Raw genomic sequence first — 23,059 nt, 5'->3', positions numbered from 1 at the left:
TAAATGTAAATTTATTATTCTATTATCATTAGTTATCAAAATTAAAATATCCTAAACTCACTTTATTCTTTATTTAAAAAGATGAAGGAAAAACACAGTATTCAGGTTTACCCAAATTTTATTTTAATCTCAAATCAGACATGAAAGTAAAACAGATTATTTCAACATACGTAAAAGGTTCATTAAAAGAACAAGATAGGGCTGTAACTTTGGATATATATACTTTATTTATTTTATCACACTTTATATGCATATATTAGATCAGAGTACAGTAAAACTGAACCAGATTTTTTAAAGCGCCATTCAATAAAAACACTTATAGCGATAGAACCCAAATTCAGCACCATAACCAAAGGAACACCATCTTGCATTAATATAAGAATGCATTTGAAAATAAATACGCATTTAGAAAGAGAATACAAAATGTGATCTGGGAATGCGTAGAGCCATGTATGCTTACTGGAGCATTTGAACAGAATATAAAAGTAGTGACGTTTTCTGAATAGTGGATTTATTTGCCTTTGCCTGCTGACAGCATGACACCAAACTCCTGGATACTGATCTCTTTGTTATGATATTGCTGCACCTGGCGGTTTGTGATGTTTCCAGCCTTTAGTGCATCTTCAATGGCAAACTTCTTGCCCGATTTTCTGTCATGCAGAACAGAGGACTCGCCATTGGGACCCTTGACTGTGATCTCCTCCCAGTCACATTCTTGACTCTGAAGGTTGACGAACATTTTCCACTCGATCAGGCCGAGCTTGTAAGCCTCCTCGGGCTTCATCTCCTTGCCGGTGTCTGGGTCAATGATAACAATTGAACGGCGGAGGTGACTTTCTCTTTGTTCTCGTTTGACCCTCATCGAAGACAAACTCTTTTGAAGCGCTTCAATTTCTGTATCTTTTTCTATTCTTATACGCTGAAGGTCAGAAAGTTCTTTCTGCAAGGAATCCAGTCGAAGTTCCAGGTTTCTGCTACTCTCCACTGTAGTAGTTTCTGTGATTTGTCTGGTTTCTTTTGATGTGATCTCGATTTCGGATTGAAGCCTCCTCATTTCGTTTTGTAGTCGCTGGATCTCCTGCTGTAGCCTGTTGTTTTCTTCACGAACGTAGTCGAGGTCTTTAGTCGATTTCGTACTGGTGAACTCCATCTCTGAAACCCTGGTGTTGAGGGTCTTAACTTCCACATCCAGTTCAGAGCGTCGCCTTTCCTCTTCAACAAGAGTCCTCCTCAGCCTTTCAATCTCCATCTCTGCTTCTGGGTCACGTTCAACCTGAACCTTTTCAGTTCGCACAACTTTTTCGCGAACTTCCGTTCTCTCAAGGGTCAGCTGCTGCTGCACCAAGGCGTTGTATTCTTTTTCCAAGAGCATACGCTTGTGCCTCTCTTCCTCAACCTGAAGACGAAGGATAGAGTGCTCTTTTTCTTGCTGAGGATCCTGCTGGAGCACAACTTTTTGTTTTACCGTAACCTTCTCTCTGTTTTCCTTGTCCCTGATCTCTAATTCATTAAGCCGTATTCTCAACCTCTGAATTTCGAGCTCGGCTTCTCTGCGAGCTTTGCGTTCGCGCTCCAGTTCTTCGAGCTGAAGGTCTAAGTCGGCCTTTTGACGTTGCAGCCGGAGCAGCTCTTCTTTCAAGATTTCCCTTTGTTTCTGCTCATTGCTGATATTTTGACTAAGGGTGTCACATTCAGATTTCAAAACTAGATCCTGCTCCACCTTCACAACCTCTTGTTGGACAATCTTTTCCCTCACTTGTGACAAGTCCATCTTCTTAATCCTGATTTTTTCTTCGTTGCTAGCCCTTTCACTTTCAAGGTCCAAACGTTTCCTCTGTTCCTCAGCCAGTTTTCGCTTAAGACTCTCTATCTCCTCCTTGGTTTTAGGATCTTCTCTGTATTGCACGATCTCATTTACCACCTCTTTAGTCTGAATCTGAGGCTTGGTGTCTTTCCATCTTTGAATCTCTTCTGTGAGTTGAAGGATCTCCATCTCGAACTTCTCTGTTTGGTGGGTTTTGTCTACAATTTCGTTTCTGAGTTGCTCCAGTTCTCTTTCTGTTGCTGGGTCGGTCTTGTATTTAATGACCTCTTTGATGATTTCTTTGTATTCAATTTGTGGTCCTCTGTTTCTAAGCATGGTCAATTCATCTTGCAAGGACTTCAGCTGAAGTTCTGAATTTCTGTACCTTCTCTGCTGCTCTACAAGTTCAAGTCTAAGATTTGCCACCTCAGCCTCTGCCTTAGGTTCAGGTCGAACGATCTCACGTACCTTCTCCTGAATGATGACCTTAGACTTCTCTTCCTCCAGGCTAGTGATCTTGCGTTGAATGTCGGTTTTCTCTCTGTATAAAGTACTGCGCTTGGTTTTTTCATCTTCATACTGTCTTCTCAGGTTCTCTACCTCTCTCTCCAATGCCATGTCTTTCTCAACTTTCACGACCTCCTTGATGGTGATCTTCTCCTCAGCCATTGCCTTTTCCTTTTCAAGACGCCTTAGTTTCTCCTGCAGGAACCGAAGTTCATCTTCAAGTTGTTTTCGGCTATCGATTTCCGTTTGTTTTCTATCAAGTAGTAATCTGTATTCGCTCTCAAGTTTAGGGTCATTTTGAACCTTAATAACTTCCTCCTCCCTGATGACTTCCTGCTCTCTGTTTTTCTCCTCTGCAAGTATAGTCACTTGCTTCTGAATCTGAATGACTTCATTTTCTCTGATCATTTTCAGTCTCTTAACTTCCTCTAGCTCCTCTCTCAATCTCCTGAGTTCCTCCTCCTGCGCCTTGTCTCTTTCAATGCGGAGCACCTCTTTGACTGTATACTGTTGGGCACCCTCTTTCATTTCAGTCTCGATCCCACGGAGCTTTACACGGAGGGTCTCCAGCTCACTCTCCAAGACACGAGTGGTCCTGCTTTCTTCTAAGAGCTTCTGCTGGACCTTGTTATATTCTTCATCCAGGTGAGGATCAGGCACCTTCTTGATGACCTCATTCTTGATAATTGTATCCTGTGGTTTTTGGCCCTCCAGTAAATAAATGTCACTCTGGATTGACTGAAGTTCTCTTTCCAGTTGTTCTCTACGCTGGACTTCTTCTTGAAGCTGTTTTTTGATTCTCCAGGGCTCTTCTCCTGGTGCTGAGGATTGCACATATTGGATTTCTTTCCTCATTACTGAAACCTCTGGTTGCTATAAAGAATAATGATATATAGAAAAACATGTTAGAATAGTTTATGTATAAGAATATTGGTATAAACTGCATTTGATAATATATGTTGTACCTGGTTAAGAAGACCTTGGGTGAACTCTAAGTTCTGCAGTCTCTGTTTGTTCACAGCATTCACTTCAGTAAATTTGGCCTCAATAGCAGATTCCTGTTGAACACAAATTCATGTTTTAACTTTACCGTACAGAAATGTAATAAAATGCTAACAGAAGCTAACTATTCAATCCAGAAAAACAGTTTAGGTTTGAGAAATACAATCACCTCTCTGTTCACTTTCACAGCAGGAGACTCAAGTCTGGTCCTTTTGTATGTTTGAGGAACCAAGCCATCTTCAAGGTCAAGAATGGATTTAAACCGTTCAGCTTCATTTTCGTATTCCTGAAAGCAGCAACATTAAACATTCATATTTCTTTGAATACACAAAATCACAATGTAACCAATTTTAAGGAATTCAAAACCGTTTTCATACCTTGACCGCTTGCTGGTAAAGCTGTGCATTTTTTGCCACACTGTTCAGGTCGGATTCTTTTCTTGCGATGTCAGAAAGCAGACTCTGTGAATTTTTAACACAGTCTTTGCATAAATTAATCTAATTTGACACTAATGTAAATTTAATGATGGGTAGGATAGCTAACTTACTCTTTGATTTTTCAGCTTGGTGTCAATCTGTCTGACATCATCAGTTTCCCGTGGCTCATAGTTTGGCATTCGAGAAAGCCAACTATTGAGGTTGTCGTAATCATTTTGATAGTTGGTTTGGGCCACTTTGGCTTTTTGCAGACATTTTGATCTGTAAAATTGAAATAGGTTAAATTATTAAAGGTGTATTTGATATTGTACACTGAGTGCTAAATAGCCCTAAAAGCTCGTAAGGGGAACCATTTTTAGTGCTATATAGCACCTATATAACACCTATAAAGAACCATCCGGGGGTGATATAACACCACTATAGCACCAGATATGGTTCTATATAGCACAATATGGTTCTACACAGGTGCTATATGGCACTTAAAATGGTTACCCTATGATTACGAGCCAGTGAACCACTTTTAGCACATTTGTTTTTGAGACTATGACATTACCATAACTCTGTTGAGTTCTTACATATATTTACTGTATTTCAAAAGTTCATTTGATTGTTTTTCATTCCAGTTGCTTACTATATACTTTAGATTATTGGATATATTTTAAAGCAATTTTCTTTCACTGCCCTGAGTTGTCTGATGTGATTTGATTGTAACTCCAATCTAAAATTCCAAAGACTCCAGGCATCATCTTACCTCACATCAATTTGTCTGTTCAGGTTGTCAAAGCGTTTGTTGAGTTTCTGAACATCTGCCTCCTGTCTCTCAATATCAGGACAGTGTTCTTGAACTTTGGTGGCCATGTTGTTGCAGCTAGCCTTGGCAGCTCTTAGGTTCTGCTCGTTTTCTGAGAGGACACCTTTTTTCATCCTCAGCTCAGATGCAATGTCCTAAAGAAGAGAATGCATGAGACACAAGTGCATAGGGAACCTTCAAAAGTATGCTTAATTTATAGACTCTAGAATTTTACATCCAACTCGCGCTGAGTCCTCTCCAGAGAACTGATATCTGCTGGGGCAACCTCCTCTCTTGCCAGTTTGTTTTCATAGGTGGACAGTAGGTTTTTGCCATTCTGCAAGGAATTCTCCAGTCTATTGGAATTCTGCAGTCTACAAACACACAAACGCAATGTTTCGGCATAAAAATTCAAATTCTCAATTGGGATGCTTTTACTACTTGAACGGTGTATGACGGGGAAATGATACATACTTCTCGTCGGCACACTTCAGAAGCAAGTCCACTTTGTTGTATTTTTTGTTAGTCTCATCCACCTTGGAATATAGCTGTGGGGCGCTTGCACATTGGGGAGTTGATCTGAGGAACGTCTCGGCCTCCTTTATTTTTGTAGACTTTTCTGGCTCGATCCTACGGACAGCAGAGTTAATGTCCTGCAAAGAAAACGATGGATTAAAACTTGCAGATAATGCAGAAGTTCCTCAATGTAGGAAGGATATGAAGTAATGCTTAGAATTTGAATCTCACTAAACTTGGGTGTAAAATCAAGATGCATTCAAACATCATACCCTCATGCCCTGCAGTCTATCAGCACTGTCCTGAACAGGTCGTGTCTGCTCCAGTGGGGGGCGCAATTGAGAGTAAATGGCCTTCTCTTGCTTATCCAGATCCCCAATCACTTTATCCAGTCCTGCCATCAGCTGACGGCACTGCTGCTCTTGTTTATCTACGATTGGTCAGATTTAGTCGATTCAATACAGAGTTCTGTATATGAATATATTATAATGACAGCAGAATCATTCTAGCTGAATCATTACAGCGTATTTAAACCTGTCTAAGCATTTAGTGAATTACATCTAAATCACATAATTTTAAGTTTAGTTTATGACTGTAAATCAACCAAGGTTATTGCAGTGTTATGTCCAAAGTTTGTTTAAAACTTCTTAACTGGTGCCATTCCATATACGGGACACCGGAGGGACATCAATACAATCACTAGTTAAAGGGAAAGTTCACCCAAAAATGAAAATAATGTTATTAATGACTCACCCTCATGTTGTTCCAAACTCGTAAGACCTCCGTTCATCTTTGTAACGCAGTTTAAGATGTTTTATATGCAGTCCGAGAGCATGACACTTCATTGAAAATCTACGAACGGTATACTATCCATGTGCAGAAAGGTAATAAAAACATCATAAAAGTAGTCCATGTGACATCAGTGGGTCAGTTAGAATGTGTTGAAGCATCAAAAATACATTTTGGTCCAAAAATAACAAAAATTATTCAGCATTGTGTTGTGAAGCATATGCGCGAGACTAAAGTACGTCGCGTAACTGCTGTGACACGGATGACGTATGACACAACTGACGTGTTATCTGGTGCGCCCCAGTTGTTTTTTTGTGTGCCCGGGCTTCATTTACAGTCTGAGGGAGACAGACGCTGTAAGTTTGAAAAAAAAACTTTGCAAACATGTCTGAGGATAACATGTCATCCACGTCACTGCCGTCACGTGACTTTAGTCTCGGGCATGTGCTTCACAACAGACGTGGAAGAGAAGACAATGCTGAATAAAATCATAATTTTTGCTATTTTTGGACCAAAATGTATTTTCAATGCTTCAACAAATTTTAACTGACCCACTGATGTCACATGGACTACTTTGATGATGTTTTTATTACCTTTCTGGACAGTATACTGTACGTAGATTTTCAATGAAGGGTCAACAAGCTCTCGGACTAAATTTAAAACATCTTAATCTGTGTTACGAAAATCGAGGTCTTACGAGTTTGGACGACATGAGGGTGAGTCAACAATTACATTACTTTCATTTTTAGGTGAACTATCCCCTTAATGTATTTTTGCAAAGAACCACACATAATTTTGCTTTAGTGTGTGGTTAACACAATGACGAGGGGTCAGCATACCTTGACCGCTTGTGCTTTCTCTCCTCAGCTCTCCCAGCCTATTCTGCAATGCAGATTTGCTGCCGGACACTTTTTGTTTGATGCCTTTGTGCTGGTTTATTAGACTGCAGAAAACAAAGTTTTTATATTAATGACTGTCACATCTGTAAAAATGGAAAGCTGTTGCTGTGGTTCAACATGACAGGAGATATAGAAGACAACCAACTTTTCAGCAGTGGACACAGCCTCGGGATCAGTGGGTGGGATTATAAAACACACTCCTGGAACGTTCATGGTGCGACCGTTCGTGTCCTTCACGTCCCATTTGGGACCGTTGTTCCTGAGCAGGGTGTAGCGTGCTCCTCGTGCAATGGAGCCCTGTGTTGTACAAATAAGCAAAGTGAGCTGTGTTTCAACATGATACTGCAGCACCCCCCCCCCACACACACACACAAATTCTTTAAATCAATGTGAAATCCGTACAAAATCCTCCGTACTCGTCTCCAGAGGTTTAAACAAGATGAATCGTTTGGTTAAAGGCCGACTTGAGGATTTAAATACATTAGAAAGAGTGTATCCGAAACCGAGAGTGTAACATTTTTCGGTGCTTACTCATGATAATAGCTGATGTTTCTCTGACAGGAATTAGCAGAGCTCTAAGCTGCATGCAAAGATTGAGAGTGCTGAAACCCTGTACCTCTTCAGTCTCGTATTCGCATAGAGCCTCGATGGGGAGAAGTTTCTGAGGAGTCTCTCTGCGGTACTTCAGAGGGAGAACCTGCAGGCTGCGCTTCTGAAGAGATTTGAGTCGCTCGTCGTAATGATCCATAGCCTTTGCTTGGTCCTGGAAATACAAATGCATCAGATCCAGGTCCCCAATCAAGCCCTCCAGCTGATACATGTCTTTAAACTCGGGGTTATACTTCTGGCTGATCTCGGTGTCCAGACGCTTCAGTAAATCACCAGTGTCTCTTGCATCCTTTTGGAACTGGAAACATGAAAAGCCACAACTAAGCAAGACTGAAGCAGATATTTTTCTGTATTTATATCATTTAAATGGCAGACTTACTTTGTGATAGTCATCCATGTTTTTGAGGTGAGTCTCTTCGCAAATGAGCAAGTTGAGATATTCCTTCCAATCTGCATGAACAGCCTCCATGTGGGCCGAAACAACATAAAGCTTGTGTAAGAAAACGCAAAAAAGCAAAACGTACTATTGAATTACATTTTATATATGAGTAAATCACAAAATAAGAAAGAATATATCAGAGTTTTGACTAAAACATATTAGGGCTAATCGCATACAAAATAAAAAGTTTGTGTTTGCATAATATATGTTTCTATTATGTGTAATTATCATGTATATATAAATACACAAACATGAATGTATATATTTAAGAAACACTAACATGTGTTAATTAATATATATATACATATATATATATATATATATATATATATATATATATATATATATATATATATATATATATATATATATATATATATATATATATATATATATATATATATATATATATATATATATATATATATATATAAAACTATTAAATGTGTGTGTGTGTGTGTGTATGCATGCACAACTTTTATTTTGTATGCGATTAATCATGATTGATCGTTTGACAGCCCTAAAACATACATGGGTGGTTTCCCGGACAGGGATTATCTTAAGCCATTATTAGGCCATAGTTTTATTAGCAAATATAACTAGTTTTAACAAACATGCCATACTAAAAACATTACTGGTGTGCATTTTGAGGCAAAAGCGCACTGATGTATTTAAGACATGTCAGTGCCAGTTGTTTTCAGTTTGGACAGGTCTTACATTTATTTTAGTCTAGAACTAGTCTAATACCTTTCCAGGAAAATACTAAATATATACTAAAGCATCATATCTATACATATCATATCACGGGGTCCCTAATGATTACCAGACCCTTGCTTTTATATACATAATGAGGCATAAAAAAGTCTATAAGTAAGCAATAAGGTACAAGAAGCTGTGCTGTATCGTGGCATAAGTCATGGCTGAATTACGTTGTGAGGCACAATGCAAAGCCGTGACTTATGCAATATGGCAAATAAATATATTTTTAAATATATTTCAGAATATACAAAAAATTTTACCCATATATTTTTTGGCCATTTTGTATATTTTGAATTATATTTATATACATATATACAATCCAAGGAAATATATTCACGTTGCATTGAAAGTAAAACTTTGTTTTTGTTACGAACCTGTAAACATAACCGTTTTAAAAAAGGTTAAAGCTAAATATAGTTTCAACATCAAAAATATACTTTATAAAATTAACTTGTATTTAGCATACATTTCAAATATTTTTTGTAAATAATACATTTTTGCCATATGGGATGTAAACTTAGAAATGTATTTGCTTGCCCTTGAAATACATTTTAAAATATACGTTGATATATGAAGGTTAAATCTAAATAAATTTCCAAATTAAAAAAAATATATTCAACTGAGCATTACTTTCTATAAAATGTGTTTTGCATATATTTAAAATATATTTTTGGCCGGAGAATTATTGCTTTTATAAAATGTTTACCACGCAATATTAATAAATATTAACGCTAAAAATATATATTTCTTGAGTAAAATCAGTAAAAGTCTTCCTTCTGTTAGAAAAATAGTGTCTGATCGACTTAAGTTTACGCTGCTAAGGGTGCTGCGCAGTGATACAAAGAATCGTTGGGTGTAGCATCTGTGTTTTATTGTTAATAAAACGCATCTATTGACCAATCAGAATCAAGGACTGGTATTAACCGTTTCATAATCATCATCCTCAGAATTTTACTTTCCGTGGTATTTAGCAGTAGCGGTGATGATTAATGTTATAAGAACAAATAAATTGTGACAGTACCGCAACAACATTTTTCCCTGGGTGATTCTGCTCGACAAGCAGCTCTCCATCTTCATTCAGCTGGGTGATGGTCTTCTCCTTTGGCTCTAGACACTTGCTGATGAAGTTCTGTCGTCAATTACAAAGCATCATGTTAAATGTATAGTTATATAATGTTAATGTTACAATAATGTTTAATCAATGAGAACAACACCTGCATACAACATCCTTCCTGCATACAACTTCCTTTTTGCCATTTAGTGTCGCTATATGGCAGAACAGTATGTATATTCATTTACAGTAAGCAAATCATTATGCATCTCTGAGCCTTGCCTCGTACTGCCTTTTTCGGGCAGGGTAGTCAAGGTTGTTATCGCTCCAGTCATAGGTGATCCGCTCATCCGCCTGCTGGTCCAACCAGTAGAGCTCGTTGGTGCAACGCTGCATGTAATCCCTCAGACTGATCAGGTTCTTCTGTCGAGCAGTGGAACTCGCCTGAGAGGAACAGATGAATCAATAAATCACCAGCTCTCACTTTGAGACAATGCTATCATGGAGCCAATTTGGTAAAATCCAATTGACAGTATTTTCTGGACTCACCAGTAGTTTGTTGTACTTCTCCTGCTGCCCATTACTGCCCTGTTATGCAAACAAGAAAATGAGTCACAGGTGTCACTAGTTCAATGTCAAACATTTTTTATGTTGTAATATTGCATTTTAAAACAATAAGTCACAATTTACCTTGTCTCCGTTGACGTATGGAGCCAGTGCCTCCACTTCGCTATGAAAGATGTTGTGCTCTTCCACTTCATTTTCGATAGTTGGTATGTCCTGGCCGAATCCTTTGTTGTTCAGATTTGCCTGCATCGAAACATTTTTGTACATGAATGAATCATGCTTGTGAATCACACTAAGCGAAACGTCAAACGAATGGAATATTTAGTTACACACCTGTTTTTCATCAATCACCTTCCCCCAGTTAACAATGGGAACCTGCTCCGATCTTGTGACATTGTAAATGCGATTGTGGTCCTCGCGAAGCTTCATCACGCGAAATCGCAGCTGCTTCATACTGTTACGTTAAAGATAAACGTCACTCAGGATTCAGATTATCTTTATATATTTGTGTGTACACCATGCATTCAATTTTGACTATTTCAGATAAATGTGAGCTTAGACCAGCAGATATAATGGATGTACTCACTCCTTCTCAATCATCTCAGCCTGAGGGTGCTTCAAACGGGAGGCTTGGGCCGCATCCTCATCCAGACTATTTAATAGCTCCAGAGAGTTCAGGATCCTTTTGTTGTTGTCCTCCTGGTACAGTGGCGGCTTGTTTTCATTGATTTTCTGGATGTCCTAAAAGCATGAATGATCCACAGATAAAAAATTATTTTCAGCCATACACCAATTTGTATTGAATTTGTAATCCAGAGATGTGCTGTAGTTACCCTGTTGAGATTCTGCTCAGTCTCATAGATGTTTTTCTCCACCTTGTCTGCATTCTTCTGCAACTTGTCAATCAGGGCGGTCAGACTACTGTCCGTTGTCCTAAGGTTAAAACAAATTAAAAGCATTTTGTTACTTTAGTAATCTGGATATGCAAGATTTTTGTAGGTCTTTTGCAAAAATATTAACTCCAACTGATGCGAAGATTCTTTTGTGTTATATCTTTGGATCTAGGACCAAACATCTCCAGTCAGGTTTAAATGAGATGGGGTGATAATAAGAATACTTTCATTTCAAATCATCTGATCCAGATATGTTTTCCATGTTTAAGTGCTATAATTGGGTCCCCAGTGTTTCTATCAACTTAGAAAATGTATAAAAGAACATCCAAGTAACTTAGTTTTGGTAAACCATTCTCTGCAAGCATGTGAAAAAATAGGTAATTGAAATTTGGCTCCCCTTGTGATGTCAGAAGGGGATAATACCAGCCCTTAATCTGCACTATCCAACGGCACTGTCATTTAGTGCAGAGATCAACTCATTTTCATTTAAAAGGACACACCCCAAAATGGCACGTTTTGGCTCACACCTGCAATGTGGCAATTTTAACATGCTATAATAAATTATCTATATGATATTTTGAGCTAAAACTTCACATATGTGCTCTGGGGACCAAAAGATTTCTTTTACATCTTAAAAAAGGCTTGTGAAATGTCCCCTTTAACCTTAAAAATGGCTATTGACGGTGTAACCTAATGTATTAAGATGTATTAAGTCGTATTTATACCACGGGTCTGTTGAATGCTGCATTCTGATTGGCTGAGAAATGTTCCATGGGTGTTGATTATTTTTCTGCCGCACAGCTAACCAGTCAAATGTCTTAAAATAGGCACTTAAGCAATGTTTGTGGTAACTGTGATATAAGAGGAATAATTGACTCCGGTCCTTTGAATTATTTGAAAATAACGCACACCTGCGGTGTAACAGCACTTCGTCACTTCGTCAATTATTCCTTACTAAAAATATTTCTGACTCGGTCACCTTGGATGTTACCATATGCATTTACACATTCCCTTTATTTACAGTGTGGAATAGTAGTAAAGCATTCTTTAAACCCAGAAAAATGCTACTTTACAGTGTTGGGCAGACATGACTAAACATGAAAAACATCTGCAAAGCTTGACCCAAATTTGCCTCGAGGACAAGACATATTATTTACCATTCAACAGCATGAATTATTATCAATGGGACATGTTCATAGTAATTACAAATATCTAAAATGATTCTGTCATTCCATGAAAGAAACAACACAAATGGCGCACAACCTAGTTTTAATTAAGAAACAACCACAGACCTGTCTATAGTTCATTGGTTTACAAGTTTAGAGTAAAATCTACATGTAAATTAAAGTGAGAAAATGAGTTAAATGAGGGTGTTTGACACCCAAACAGGTCTAACAGGTTTCACTATACCTGTACAACTAGACATGTGCTATTTTTGTAAGAAGGTTAAAAAAGCCTCCCTATCTTATTTGCTCTAAATACACCAGCTCTTTAAAACACATCTTAACACGTGGATCACTAGGCTGTTGTTAAAACATGACATTATGAGAAGTTTCAGTCCATGTTTTTCAACTTTAAAAACATCAAGGCAATAATTTAATAATAGAAAATGATCATTTCATCTGAATTAATAGTTCTGGGTGTGGTAATAATCACGTATTGCCTCCCTCCTCCGCTACTACAGGTGTTCCCTACAAAGCTGACAAAAATAAATCATAAATAAGAATAATCAGATCAGCTAAAAAACCTGGCCATCGTAAAGAACAGTGCTATTATATCGTATTGTCCATTTTCAACCAGTATAAACACACTGTTTATATCCCAGCATGTCCTGTTTCTGTCACAAGCAAAAGTGGATGAACGAGTCAGCAAACTTGGCACAGCTGACACTTTGTGACATCGAATGTGTGGTGCGGTTAAAGAACACCCAAATATGACCTAAACACTAAACTATGTGTTTGGGTAAAGATCTTTTTTCTGTGCATCTGCAACCAATAAAAATGGAAATCAACAAAAATTGGACTGTAATACTAGAGTACAACCCTCCATAGTTACTGTGACACTCATCTGTCAAACCAGCATTAATGTAAGCATGTTTGAACTTGAACTTCTGTCACATCAGTTGCAATTCTCAAGGTGCTTTAAACACTTGAAATGCAACCTGATCACTCTGATGTAAAGATAAAAACAGCAATTAAACGTTATTAGGTACCGCTCAGTACAGAATAAATAATGTGTGACCCAATCTGTATTTTTTTTTTTACATATAATCAACCTACATAATGTAAAGAACATTATGTGACCATAATATCCCTTATATTATTAATATTGACTTGAGATTTTGAGACTTTAGCCTGGATTTGGCATATTACTACCTTCCTAGCAAACTGGCAGAATGTGTTAGGTTACTCAATTCTTAACTTTCACCCTGAAGGGTAAGTCAGTATGAAGGTTATCTGGGTGTTTATAAGAGCAGCTCTTCTTCCCATTCAATGTGATCACTAAACACACACACACTCCATGCAGATCTGCTGCTAAAACCAGACTTTTTTTTTGTGTTACCAAGGTAGCATTTAAATGTGCCGCGAGACCACCCTAATGACAAATACGTAGAGGAAAAACTTATTCAAAGTCACGCAATATTAGATCTGAACAGTGAAAACTTATCCAACCTGTTACAGCGCCTTCACTAGTTTGCGCCACACCCTTACTACAAGAACATTAAACAAATGTGAAACGTAGAAAAAATAAAGGTTTAAAATACGCATTTACATAGTAACATGGCTATAATAGTGATAGTGAAAAAACGAACCATCGGTAAATAATAAACGTCAGTAAAAATGAATCTCGGTACAGAAAACATCAGTAACCATTTTAGAATAAAACCTCATTCAAAAGCGAACTTTTGACTGACGATTAGACCTCAGTAAGTAACATCCCTCAGTAAAAAGTAAATCTCAGTAGTTAAATAACAATCACGCAACGTTTTCTTCCAGCCTCAGTATCGATTCATAGATCTGGATATACAGGACACATACAGCATGATGTATCCGCTTGGCACCGACCTTTTATCCGTGATGGTCACGGTGTTCTTCGACTTCTTTTTACTGAACATGATGACAGTTGCGGAGTTTCATCAACACCCGTCTGAAAAGCTGGCACAGTTTAGGTTCCACTCTGGATGGTTTTCACCTGAAGCGTCTTACAGGACAGGTAGTGTACACCTCACATACAACGCCCACAGCGAAAGATCAACAACCCTCCCACGAACATAAACTCTTGCTGTCCTTCAAGAGTGTAGTCACGCTTTCAAAACATCAACTCCAGTTAAAGCGCGAGCTGGTGCACGCCCCTTTCTGTCAAGATATACCTGCAGCCAATCAAAACAGAGGCGTTGACTCTTTCTCTTCCGTCTACACTTTCATGTGCTGGACAGTGGATTAATATAGAAATGTCAACTCATTATTTATTTATTTATTGTTTTTAAATAATCATTATTTATTTCATATAAAATGCGTTTTTTTCTGGGATTTATGTTAGAAGAGCACACACATGCGGGTCAGTACAGCATGTTTTCTTTTATTATTTTGCCATTGAGTAATGATTCATACACGCACAGTGTGAGCTCAACTAGAGTTTACGTAACCTTTGTATGGGATTCAGTTACAATGAGACCCAGCACGAGCATTCAAGAGTTTTAAAGGCCAAAACTGTTACAAAATATACAGTTGTGTGCCACATTCTCTCATATGCATTGTATTGTATCAGCCTGATTAATTTTAATGGTAATCTCAGTTGTATTGAAAGTTCAAAACAGGGCCTTATGCACACTATTGAGAATCCGTGGGATTGTTTGATAACTAGAAACAATGAGTCATCAGGGGGGGGGGGGGTGTAACTTATGTGTGTATTATTGTGTGTTTTGGTGTCTGTTTTTGAATGGAAGCAGATGGAAACTCAACAGCAATACAGCAATAGTTTGGTTTTCCTTCCTCTACTATTTCATTGATGTTGCATGCCCTATAGGCCTAAACATTATGTAAACAATGAAGCCTTTTTGAATTCATCAGGTGTCAGACTGTAAAGCAAACATTCATTAACATGCACACAACCAGACAAGCACAGTGCAATCTATATATGTATAATATGATTTTAAAGGAGCATTTAAGGTCATTTTCCAGCTCCCCTAGAGTTAAACATTTGATTTATACCATTTGGAATCCATTCAGCCGATCTCTGGGTCTGGCGGTTCCACTTTTAGCATAGCTTGGCAAAATCCATTGAATCTGATTAGACCGTTTAGCATTGCGCTAAAAAATAAACAAAAAGTTTTGATATTTTTCCTATTTAAAACTTTACTCTTCTGTAGTTACATCATGTACTAAGGCCGACGGAAAATTAAAAGTTGTGATTTTCTTGGCCGATATGTCTTGGAACTATACTCTCATTCTGGAGCAAAAATCAAGGACTTTGCTGCCGTAACATGGGTGCAGGAGGCATAATGATATTATGCAGCGCCTAAAAATAGTCCCCTGCTATTGAAAGTTACCAAGAGGACGTTTTTCAGCCATGGTAGACAGCAAAGTCCTTGATTATTTCGCCAGAATGAGAGTATAGTTCCTAGCCATATCGGCCTAGAAAATCGCAACTTTTAATTTTCCGTCAGTCTTAATTCATGATGTACCTTTAGAAGAGTCAAGTTTTAAATAGGAAAAATTTCTGAGTGCGATGCTAAATGGCCAGCTTTTGTACCTTTTTCTGAGAGTGTAGGAATCAAACCCACAACCTTTGAGCTGCTAATGCAATGCTCTGCCAGCTGAGCTACAGGAAGACTTTTTAATTTTTAAAACATAATACAGGCTTAGCTTAAAAATCCATAAAACAGACCACAATAATAGGTTAGTGTCGATTATGATAGTGTCCACAGCTGTCCTCCAGCTTTAGCCTTATTGCTCATCTGCACTGACTGCAAACCAAATGCAAATCAAAAATAGGCAAATTTTCTAAAATGGATTAACAAAGTGCAAAAGCCTTCAGAGGTAAAGGAATTTGTCATAGTTTGCAACACTGCTAATATCTTTATGTGCATGCCATTATTGTATACATTTAGAGTACAGTATATAATGCAAATGTACTGTGAGTGAGTAAAGGAGAGAGCCCGTTCAGTATTCTCATGTTGACTGTAACAAACAGGTGCATTTACATTAAATGCATTTGACAGACACTTTTATCCAAAGCAACTTACCGTGCATGCAAGCTATGCATAAATCAGTATGTGCACTGTAAATAGTGGTAAAAATACAAAAATATAAGTTTTCTCACTTAAAAGTATTTTTCACTTAAACATATAAGTTGAAAAACTTTTTAGGTCTAACCAATTGAAGTTATTTTTTCCAACTTTTCACATTTTACAGTGTATAATGCTGGGATCAAACTCAATGGGGCGGTATCCTGGACAGGGATTAGTCCTAGACTAAAATAAATGCCAAGAGCTGTCCCAACTGAAAACAACTTGCACTGACATATTTTGAAATATATCAGTGCCCTTTGTTTTGCCTCAAAATGCACACAAGTAATGTTTTTAGTAAGGCATGAATGTCAAAACTAGTTATATTTCCTAATTAAACTTAGGCCTAATCCTGGCTTAAGCTAATCTCTGTTCAGGAAACCACCACAAAATTTTGTGTTGCTAACACAATGCGTTACCAAATGAGCTACAGGAACACCAATAATGGCTGTCACTTCCAAAAGCATTACATTTATTATAGTAGTGTCCTGCTGTTGGGAAAATGGATATATACAGTGTTGTTCAAAATATTACCAGTCCAACATCACTGTTTTTGGTAGAAATTATATTTTTAAATGGCAAATCATTTACTAGTAGGTGTAGTAGAACACCAACAGGCACAACATGATCACAACATGATCACAACATGATTTACCAATCATGAGCCCATTCACTTTAATAGTAGGAATAAAGAATACCATGGAAATGAATGGGGCTCGTGATCGGTTTGGTTTCATACATTTCTCAAAATATCTTCCTTTGTGGCCATCCAAACAAATAAATTTATACAGGTTTGTAACAACATAAGAGTAAGTAAGTAATGACAGAATTTTAACTTTAGGGTGAACTATCCCTTTAAAATGGGTGTGTTCAAAATAATAGTAGTGTTAAGATCAATTAGTGAGGTTATTTATTCTGTGTCAAACAAGTGGCTCTTGGCTCTTAGGCAGCAAAGGCAGCAAATGGGTTTTACTGTACATTACATGTGGTTATAGTGCATTTCTTCCTGAAAATCTAAATAAAATGGTCAATTCAGACCATTGTGTTCAGAAGAACAGCGTACTTTGATTAAAAAGTTGACTGGAGAGAAGAAAATGTATAAAGTTGTGCAGAGAATGAAAAATGATATTAAATACTTTAAAATTGAACCAAAATCAGAAAGACCTGGGTGAAAACTGAAAACTACCATTCGAATGGATTGAAAAATATCCAAAATGGCAAAGACTCGGCCAATGATCAGACCCAGTGTGATCAAAGAAAGTCTAAACTTACCTGTGAGTACTGTAACAATTAAAAAACGCCTATTTGAAACCAATCTAATTTGAAGCCCACGCTAATTCCCGTTGATGTAAAAACGACACATGCTGAAGAGGTAAGAAAGAATGCATTGACTGGTCTTAAAGGTCCCGTTCTTTCTGTGTTTTTGAATCTTTGATTGTGTTTACAGTGCGCAAAATAACATGTGTTCATGTTTCATGTGTAAAAAAACTCGGTATTTTTTATACAATTGACTTATCTGTATACTGCTGTTTCACTGTCCTCAAAACGGGCTGATGTCTTTCTTTTTCTATGAAGTCCCTCCTTACGTAACGACTTTTGATTGTGTAGTTTGTTTAGTGTATTGTGATTCAATAGCAGCTTAGCTTAGCTTGCCGTTAGCTTAGCTGGCGTCTGACATATTCTGTGTGTCTCAATCAGCTCCCTTGTTCAATGTTCAGTAGTCAGGGCACTGATCAGGGAGTCAGCCATTTTAAGGGCTGTCTCAATCGCAAAATCCGTTCAGTGCAATGGAACGTTTGTTCCCTAAAAATTCCCACAATGCAACGCAAAAACCAGTGAGCATCGATGGTCCCTATGTTCCCTAACCGGACATCACGTAACCTTTTCTGAAGCTCGCCAACCGAACATCACGTGATCCAACTTAATAAACTTTATGAAGTTACAGAACTTTTATAAAGACAAATGTTTGTTTTAGTTGCAAATATAAACACACATTGCTACACAGTAAGAGATCACAATCTACTCAATATTTAAAATAATAATATTTATTTAAAATTGTAAATATATTTATTACATTAAAAATTTAATTATATGCCTCCCATTTTATGCACAGATATGTAAGAGAATAATGGCAGCATTTTTCACAATGTACTGTTTTTAAAATTAAGTCAGAGAGATGTTGGTTTTGCCAGTTGTTAATGAGTAACAGCTGTGAGTGATTACAACGCGCTTAAGCAGCCACGTGACAGAAAAATAAGTGAACATTGTCCAAATGTGAAGTGAGCTAGGGTCCTTACCAGTGCCCGAACCTGTGTACACGATATACTGATTCACGACCTCGGGAGCTAGGGAACGAATTGAGACACACGGTTTGTTGTGGGCGGAGTTTAGTCAAAAACTATTCTAGTGACGTCATTAAAGCAGGAAGTAGAGGACTGTAGTCCAAACCGGCCGTTCGCTGTAGGCTTTGAAAGTGGTATTTTGTTAAAGAAAATATATCGCCTGCCAGTGAACTTTGAGCTTTATCATTTTACAGGTATTATGTATGCTATTATCACAACATTACACACTAACTAGGGTTTAAAAAATAGGATCAGAAAGAACGTGACCTTTAAGAGAAATTCCGCGATATTTTGTGGACTGATGAAAGCAAGATCGTTCTTTTTGGGTCTGGGGGCCACAGACAGTTTGTCAGACGACCACCAAACACTGAATTCAAACCACAGTACACTATAAAGGCAGTTTTGCATGGTGGTGTAAGCATCATGTTATGGGGACGTTTCCTATACTATGGTGTTAGGCCATAAAAGATTAACGTTATGGAGTAGCCAGACCAATCCTTGGACCTCAATCCAATACAAAATCTGCATATGGATGCCAAAGGTTGGTCGACTCCATACAACACAGACGTAAAGCAGTTCTCAGAAACTAAATATTAGCTCAGTGATTCACAAGAAAGCTAAATCTTGTTTATACAGTAAATGTTTGACTTTTTTCACCGTTGTTATTTTTAACACCCCTGTAGTTGCACAGCAATATGATATTGTCGCTTCTCTATGACTAAAGATAAGCATATGGAGAGTAGCGGTTACAAAGGACCACAGTCCATTCCAATAGCTTAAACATTTACTTTGTTATTAAGTCAAACCACCCAAGCAGCATTAACGCTGTATGTGGTGTGATAAATTCAAGCGCCTAATAAGTGTGAATGACTTTCCTGTATAATTTACATTTGGATGATGTAAAGTCTCATTGACTAGCCCCCGGAGTTTCTTCAAAACCAAATATGCTTGGACTGATTCACCGTTTAACCAGTATTGCAACATTCTACACATGATCCAAGTAAAAAGGGCAAGAAAGTGAATATTTGTCATCATACTACATGAATAGGTAAATGAATAGGTAATGCATGCATTGCTGATAATAAATAATACTGTGTGTAAGAAAAATGCTCGACTGTAAGTTTTGAGCCAGGAATTTTACGAAACAGGTGAAAGGGAGGAATTCCCTTTACACGCCCATATAGCCGAGGTGAGGTATGAAGGTAAAGATCAAAAGTCATGACTGATGTGTGCTTTATTGTATGAACACTGTTTAGCTGTGAGACCTGTGCTGCCAGATCTGAAGTCCTGACACTACATTGTGTATTTATGTGTGTTGGTTTCAACACATTCTTCTGCCAGGATAGGCCTACTTTGCATAGGGTGTGTTGAGTTCCAGAGCTGCAATAATGGGCTTGTGAGCAGTCAGCCATGGTCCAGTGGACTCTTCAGTGGTGTGGGCTTACAAATAAAAGTTCATCCTCTAAATGTTAGATTCTCAAGGTATGAGAACTGAACTATGGGGTGTGTTCTGCATCAGTCTCTCGGTGCAAGGTGCATTATACAAACATGGGTGGAGAGACCGAGATATATAAAAGAGGCAGCTGTATAGACTCTTAAGGTGCTACATGATCCCCATTTCACAAAAAGTACTTTGTAGACTATAAAAGTAGGTTGTTAGACTATATGTAGAAAGAAATGTTTTTTTTTAAAAAGCATTGAACCAAAACTTCAATGGCATGACTGTTGTGCATACATGACAGGCTCATTTTAAGAATGAAGCATGCATGACATACCAAGGATGAATCCGAAGCGTAATAGACTAAACTAATAAAGTATGAGCTGAAATGTAAATTTACAACAAAATGACCATAAATGGGCAAAATGCAATCAATATTTATGGAAATCACTATTCATAAGGTTTCATTTGAAAGAGGAGTGTCTGTTTTCTGGGTGTGAAGACTTCAAACTCAATGACAGGAGTGTCAGCACCTGCTTTGTTATATACACAAGAGCATTTTTTAGGTGTGTCACACGGTTTTCATTACTACATGCACCTAGAAACCATAAAACACAAATATGCTAGACATCCACTGAGGTATGCTAAGACATTGTTGGTGACATTTGGACGTATGCCTCTGTAAGGGTTAAGGTTCACTTTGGAACCTTTAACAGCTATTTCTCTTGCAGATACATATGACAATAAGGTATCTTAGTTTGTGTCAAAGAGAAACATTTACAACTGCTGTAGTGCTGCTGTTTCAACACATGTCAATAGTTGAGATTATAGTGATTTTATGGCACGCTATCTGCACGTTTCACCTATAGGGTTTGTCCTTTAGGGTTTGTAGTACTGCTATTTATTCATTAGCAAATCTGTGTGTAGCACACTACAGAAAGCTCCACATATTTCCTTAGATTTTATTAAACACAACTAGTATTTTTACCCAAAAATGACACAGAAATATTAATGAAAGAGTCGATCAGTGGCTACTTTGTTATTATACAGCAGACTGAGGCTTTCTATCTAAATATGTGTTTAGGATAACACAACAGGACTCCATCTCCATGCGGTTTGTAAGCTCTTTTGGGCATGCAAAGTGACTGAATCCTCAACCCTGAATCCTAGACTGTGGACAAAGCAGGAAGCCAAGGCTCAGTGACTCTAAAAACCTCCCAAAGACCCTCTGACACATAAAACTGCTGTGTTGCAGCAATTCTGTTATGTCCCAGTAAATCAGTCTGGCCGCCGTCCCCAATTCCCAAACATTTCAACAGAGCAATGATCATTGGTTTGTCAATATGTTCATGTCTTGTTTTGTCTTTTTGGAATTTTGTAAGCCAGGTAGATCAGATTAGAAAATGTCTGGTTGAAAACAGCTGTCAGTGCTACGTGTATGTATCAGTGGCATTGACATATACAGGTGATGACCACACCCAGGTCAGCTATGAGAAACCTGCTTGGCTGGGTCAAACATTGCAGACCGTGCAGCCCCACCTACATTCTAGAACGGGGATGGACTGAGAAAACCAGCCAATCCTGCCTAGCATCCAGTCATGTATTTTAAATAAAACGAGTATTAAACATTCTTTTGATAAGATGTCAACCATTCTGTTACTAATGCCATAACGCTTATACATTAAAAAAACCCTGAATGTCACTTTACAAAATCCGCAGACAAAGAGGTACAAACGTGCTTGACTTAGCCTCGCGTACATCGATTTTACGATAAGGCCAAGAATGTTGACAGAATGACCATGAAAGTGGTGTAATACTCATCTAAAACATGCTACCACACCTATTCGCCCACTGTTTTCTTCACTGTATATCCACCTCATGATCTAGTTCAAAGTATGTCATTGAAGTCACTCTTTTTCTTAGGGTGCTATGCCATTCTTTATTAATGCAGACAAAATCTACAGTTACTGATGTACTGTAATGAAAACACAAGGATAAACTTTATACAAAGTCAATAACTCTAAATATGAGTTAATTGCTTTCAATCCAGTTGTGCATCATTTACAGTCTGTACCCAAAGTCTCAAAAACAAGATGCAAAGGCATCCCTGGGGTTCAAAAAGATCACTTTTGTACTTAAGGTAGCTCAAAAGTACATTTGTAGTACCATACACCTAAATGGGAACAATCCCAGTGACAGTTTTTGTACATTTGTTTTGAGATTGTACAGATTTTAAATGATGCACATCTGGATTAAATGCGATATGTACACTCTAAAAACAAAATGGTGAAAAAGTGGTTCTTGGCTTGTAATCATAGAGAAACCATTTTTAGTACTATAAAGCACCTATGAAGCACCTATGAAGAACCATAAGGGGGTCATATAGCACCACTATATCACCACATATGGTTCTACATAGCACCATATGGTTCTACACCGGTGCTACACATCGGTGCTATTTGGCACTTCAAATGGTTCCTCTATGATAACGAGCCAAGAACCACTTTTGGTGCTATTTAGCACTGTTTGTTTTTAGAGTGTAGAGATACAGATACAATCCAGGTATATGCAACACAGAGACAACTTGCTGAGTATCTGTATCACACATAGACTGTATCACAGCGCCTCCGAAGGTGAATGGATGCTCTATGTTCTGACATTACAAAGCTGCATCACTAGAGGGAGCCTCTGCAATTTACACAAACAGGAAAAGTATTGTGGTACAAATAACAATTTTGGCTTAAAGAATAATTTAGCAGGCAATTGAAGCTATCGATATACTTTAAATGACTGTATTAAAAAACAACAACAATAATTTAGAAAACCTAATTAACGAAAATAAGAGGCATATTGACAGCAGAATTTACAGACCAACTTTCCTGAATTTAGATGTCAAAGTAAAATTGGTGTTTTAGGAAAGAGGAGCAGAC

At 37.8% G+C, this 23,059-nt stretch overlaps 1 protein-coding gene across 2 annotated transcripts; it reads right to left on the bottom strand.

The window, feature by feature from the left end:
* Window positions 1-208: 208 nt before the first annotated feature.
* ppl (periplakin) lies at window positions 209-14,376 on the bottom strand. Of its 2 annotated transcripts, none has more exons than XM_073857145.1 (21): window positions 14,128-14,376; window positions 11,003-11,102; window positions 10,756-10,910; window positions 10,503-10,623; window positions 10,293-10,412; window positions 10,152-10,190; window positions 9,885-10,046; window positions 9,575-9,680; window positions 7,733-7,830; window positions 7,361-7,651; window positions 6,890-7,041; window positions 6,685-6,788; window positions 5,329-5,486; window positions 5,015-5,193; window positions 4,776-4,914; window positions 4,502-4,695; window positions 3,861-4,011; window positions 3,691-3,774; window positions 3,483-3,599; window positions 3,277-3,369; window positions 209-3,184 (listed from the first exon to the last, which is right to left on the bottom strand). In XM_073857145.1, exons 1-21 carry the CDS (start codon window positions 14,175-14,177, stop codon window positions 512-514), a joined length of 5,286 nt encoding a protein of 1,761 aa, XP_073713246.1. In that variant the 5' UTR covers window positions 14,178-14,376; the 3' UTR covers window positions 209-511. The 2 variants fall into 2 exon arrangements, with proteins under 2 accessions (XP_073713246.1, XP_073713247.1); XM_073857146.1 differs by having other exon boundaries at window positions 7,733-7,839; window positions 9,584-9,680.
* Between the last annotated feature and the right edge of the window lie 8,683 nt (window positions 14,377-23,059).

Source organism: Misgurnus anguillicaudatus, chromosome 19 (assembly GCF_027580225.2).
Source record: "Misgurnus anguillicaudatus chromosome 19, ASM2758022v2, whole genome shotgun sequence".
NCBI lineage: Eukaryota > Metazoa > Chordata > Actinopteri > Cypriniformes > Cobitidae > Misgurnus > Misgurnus anguillicaudatus.
Note: the sequence above shows the minus strand (reverse complement) of the source record. Positions and strands in the feature narration are given on the sequence as shown.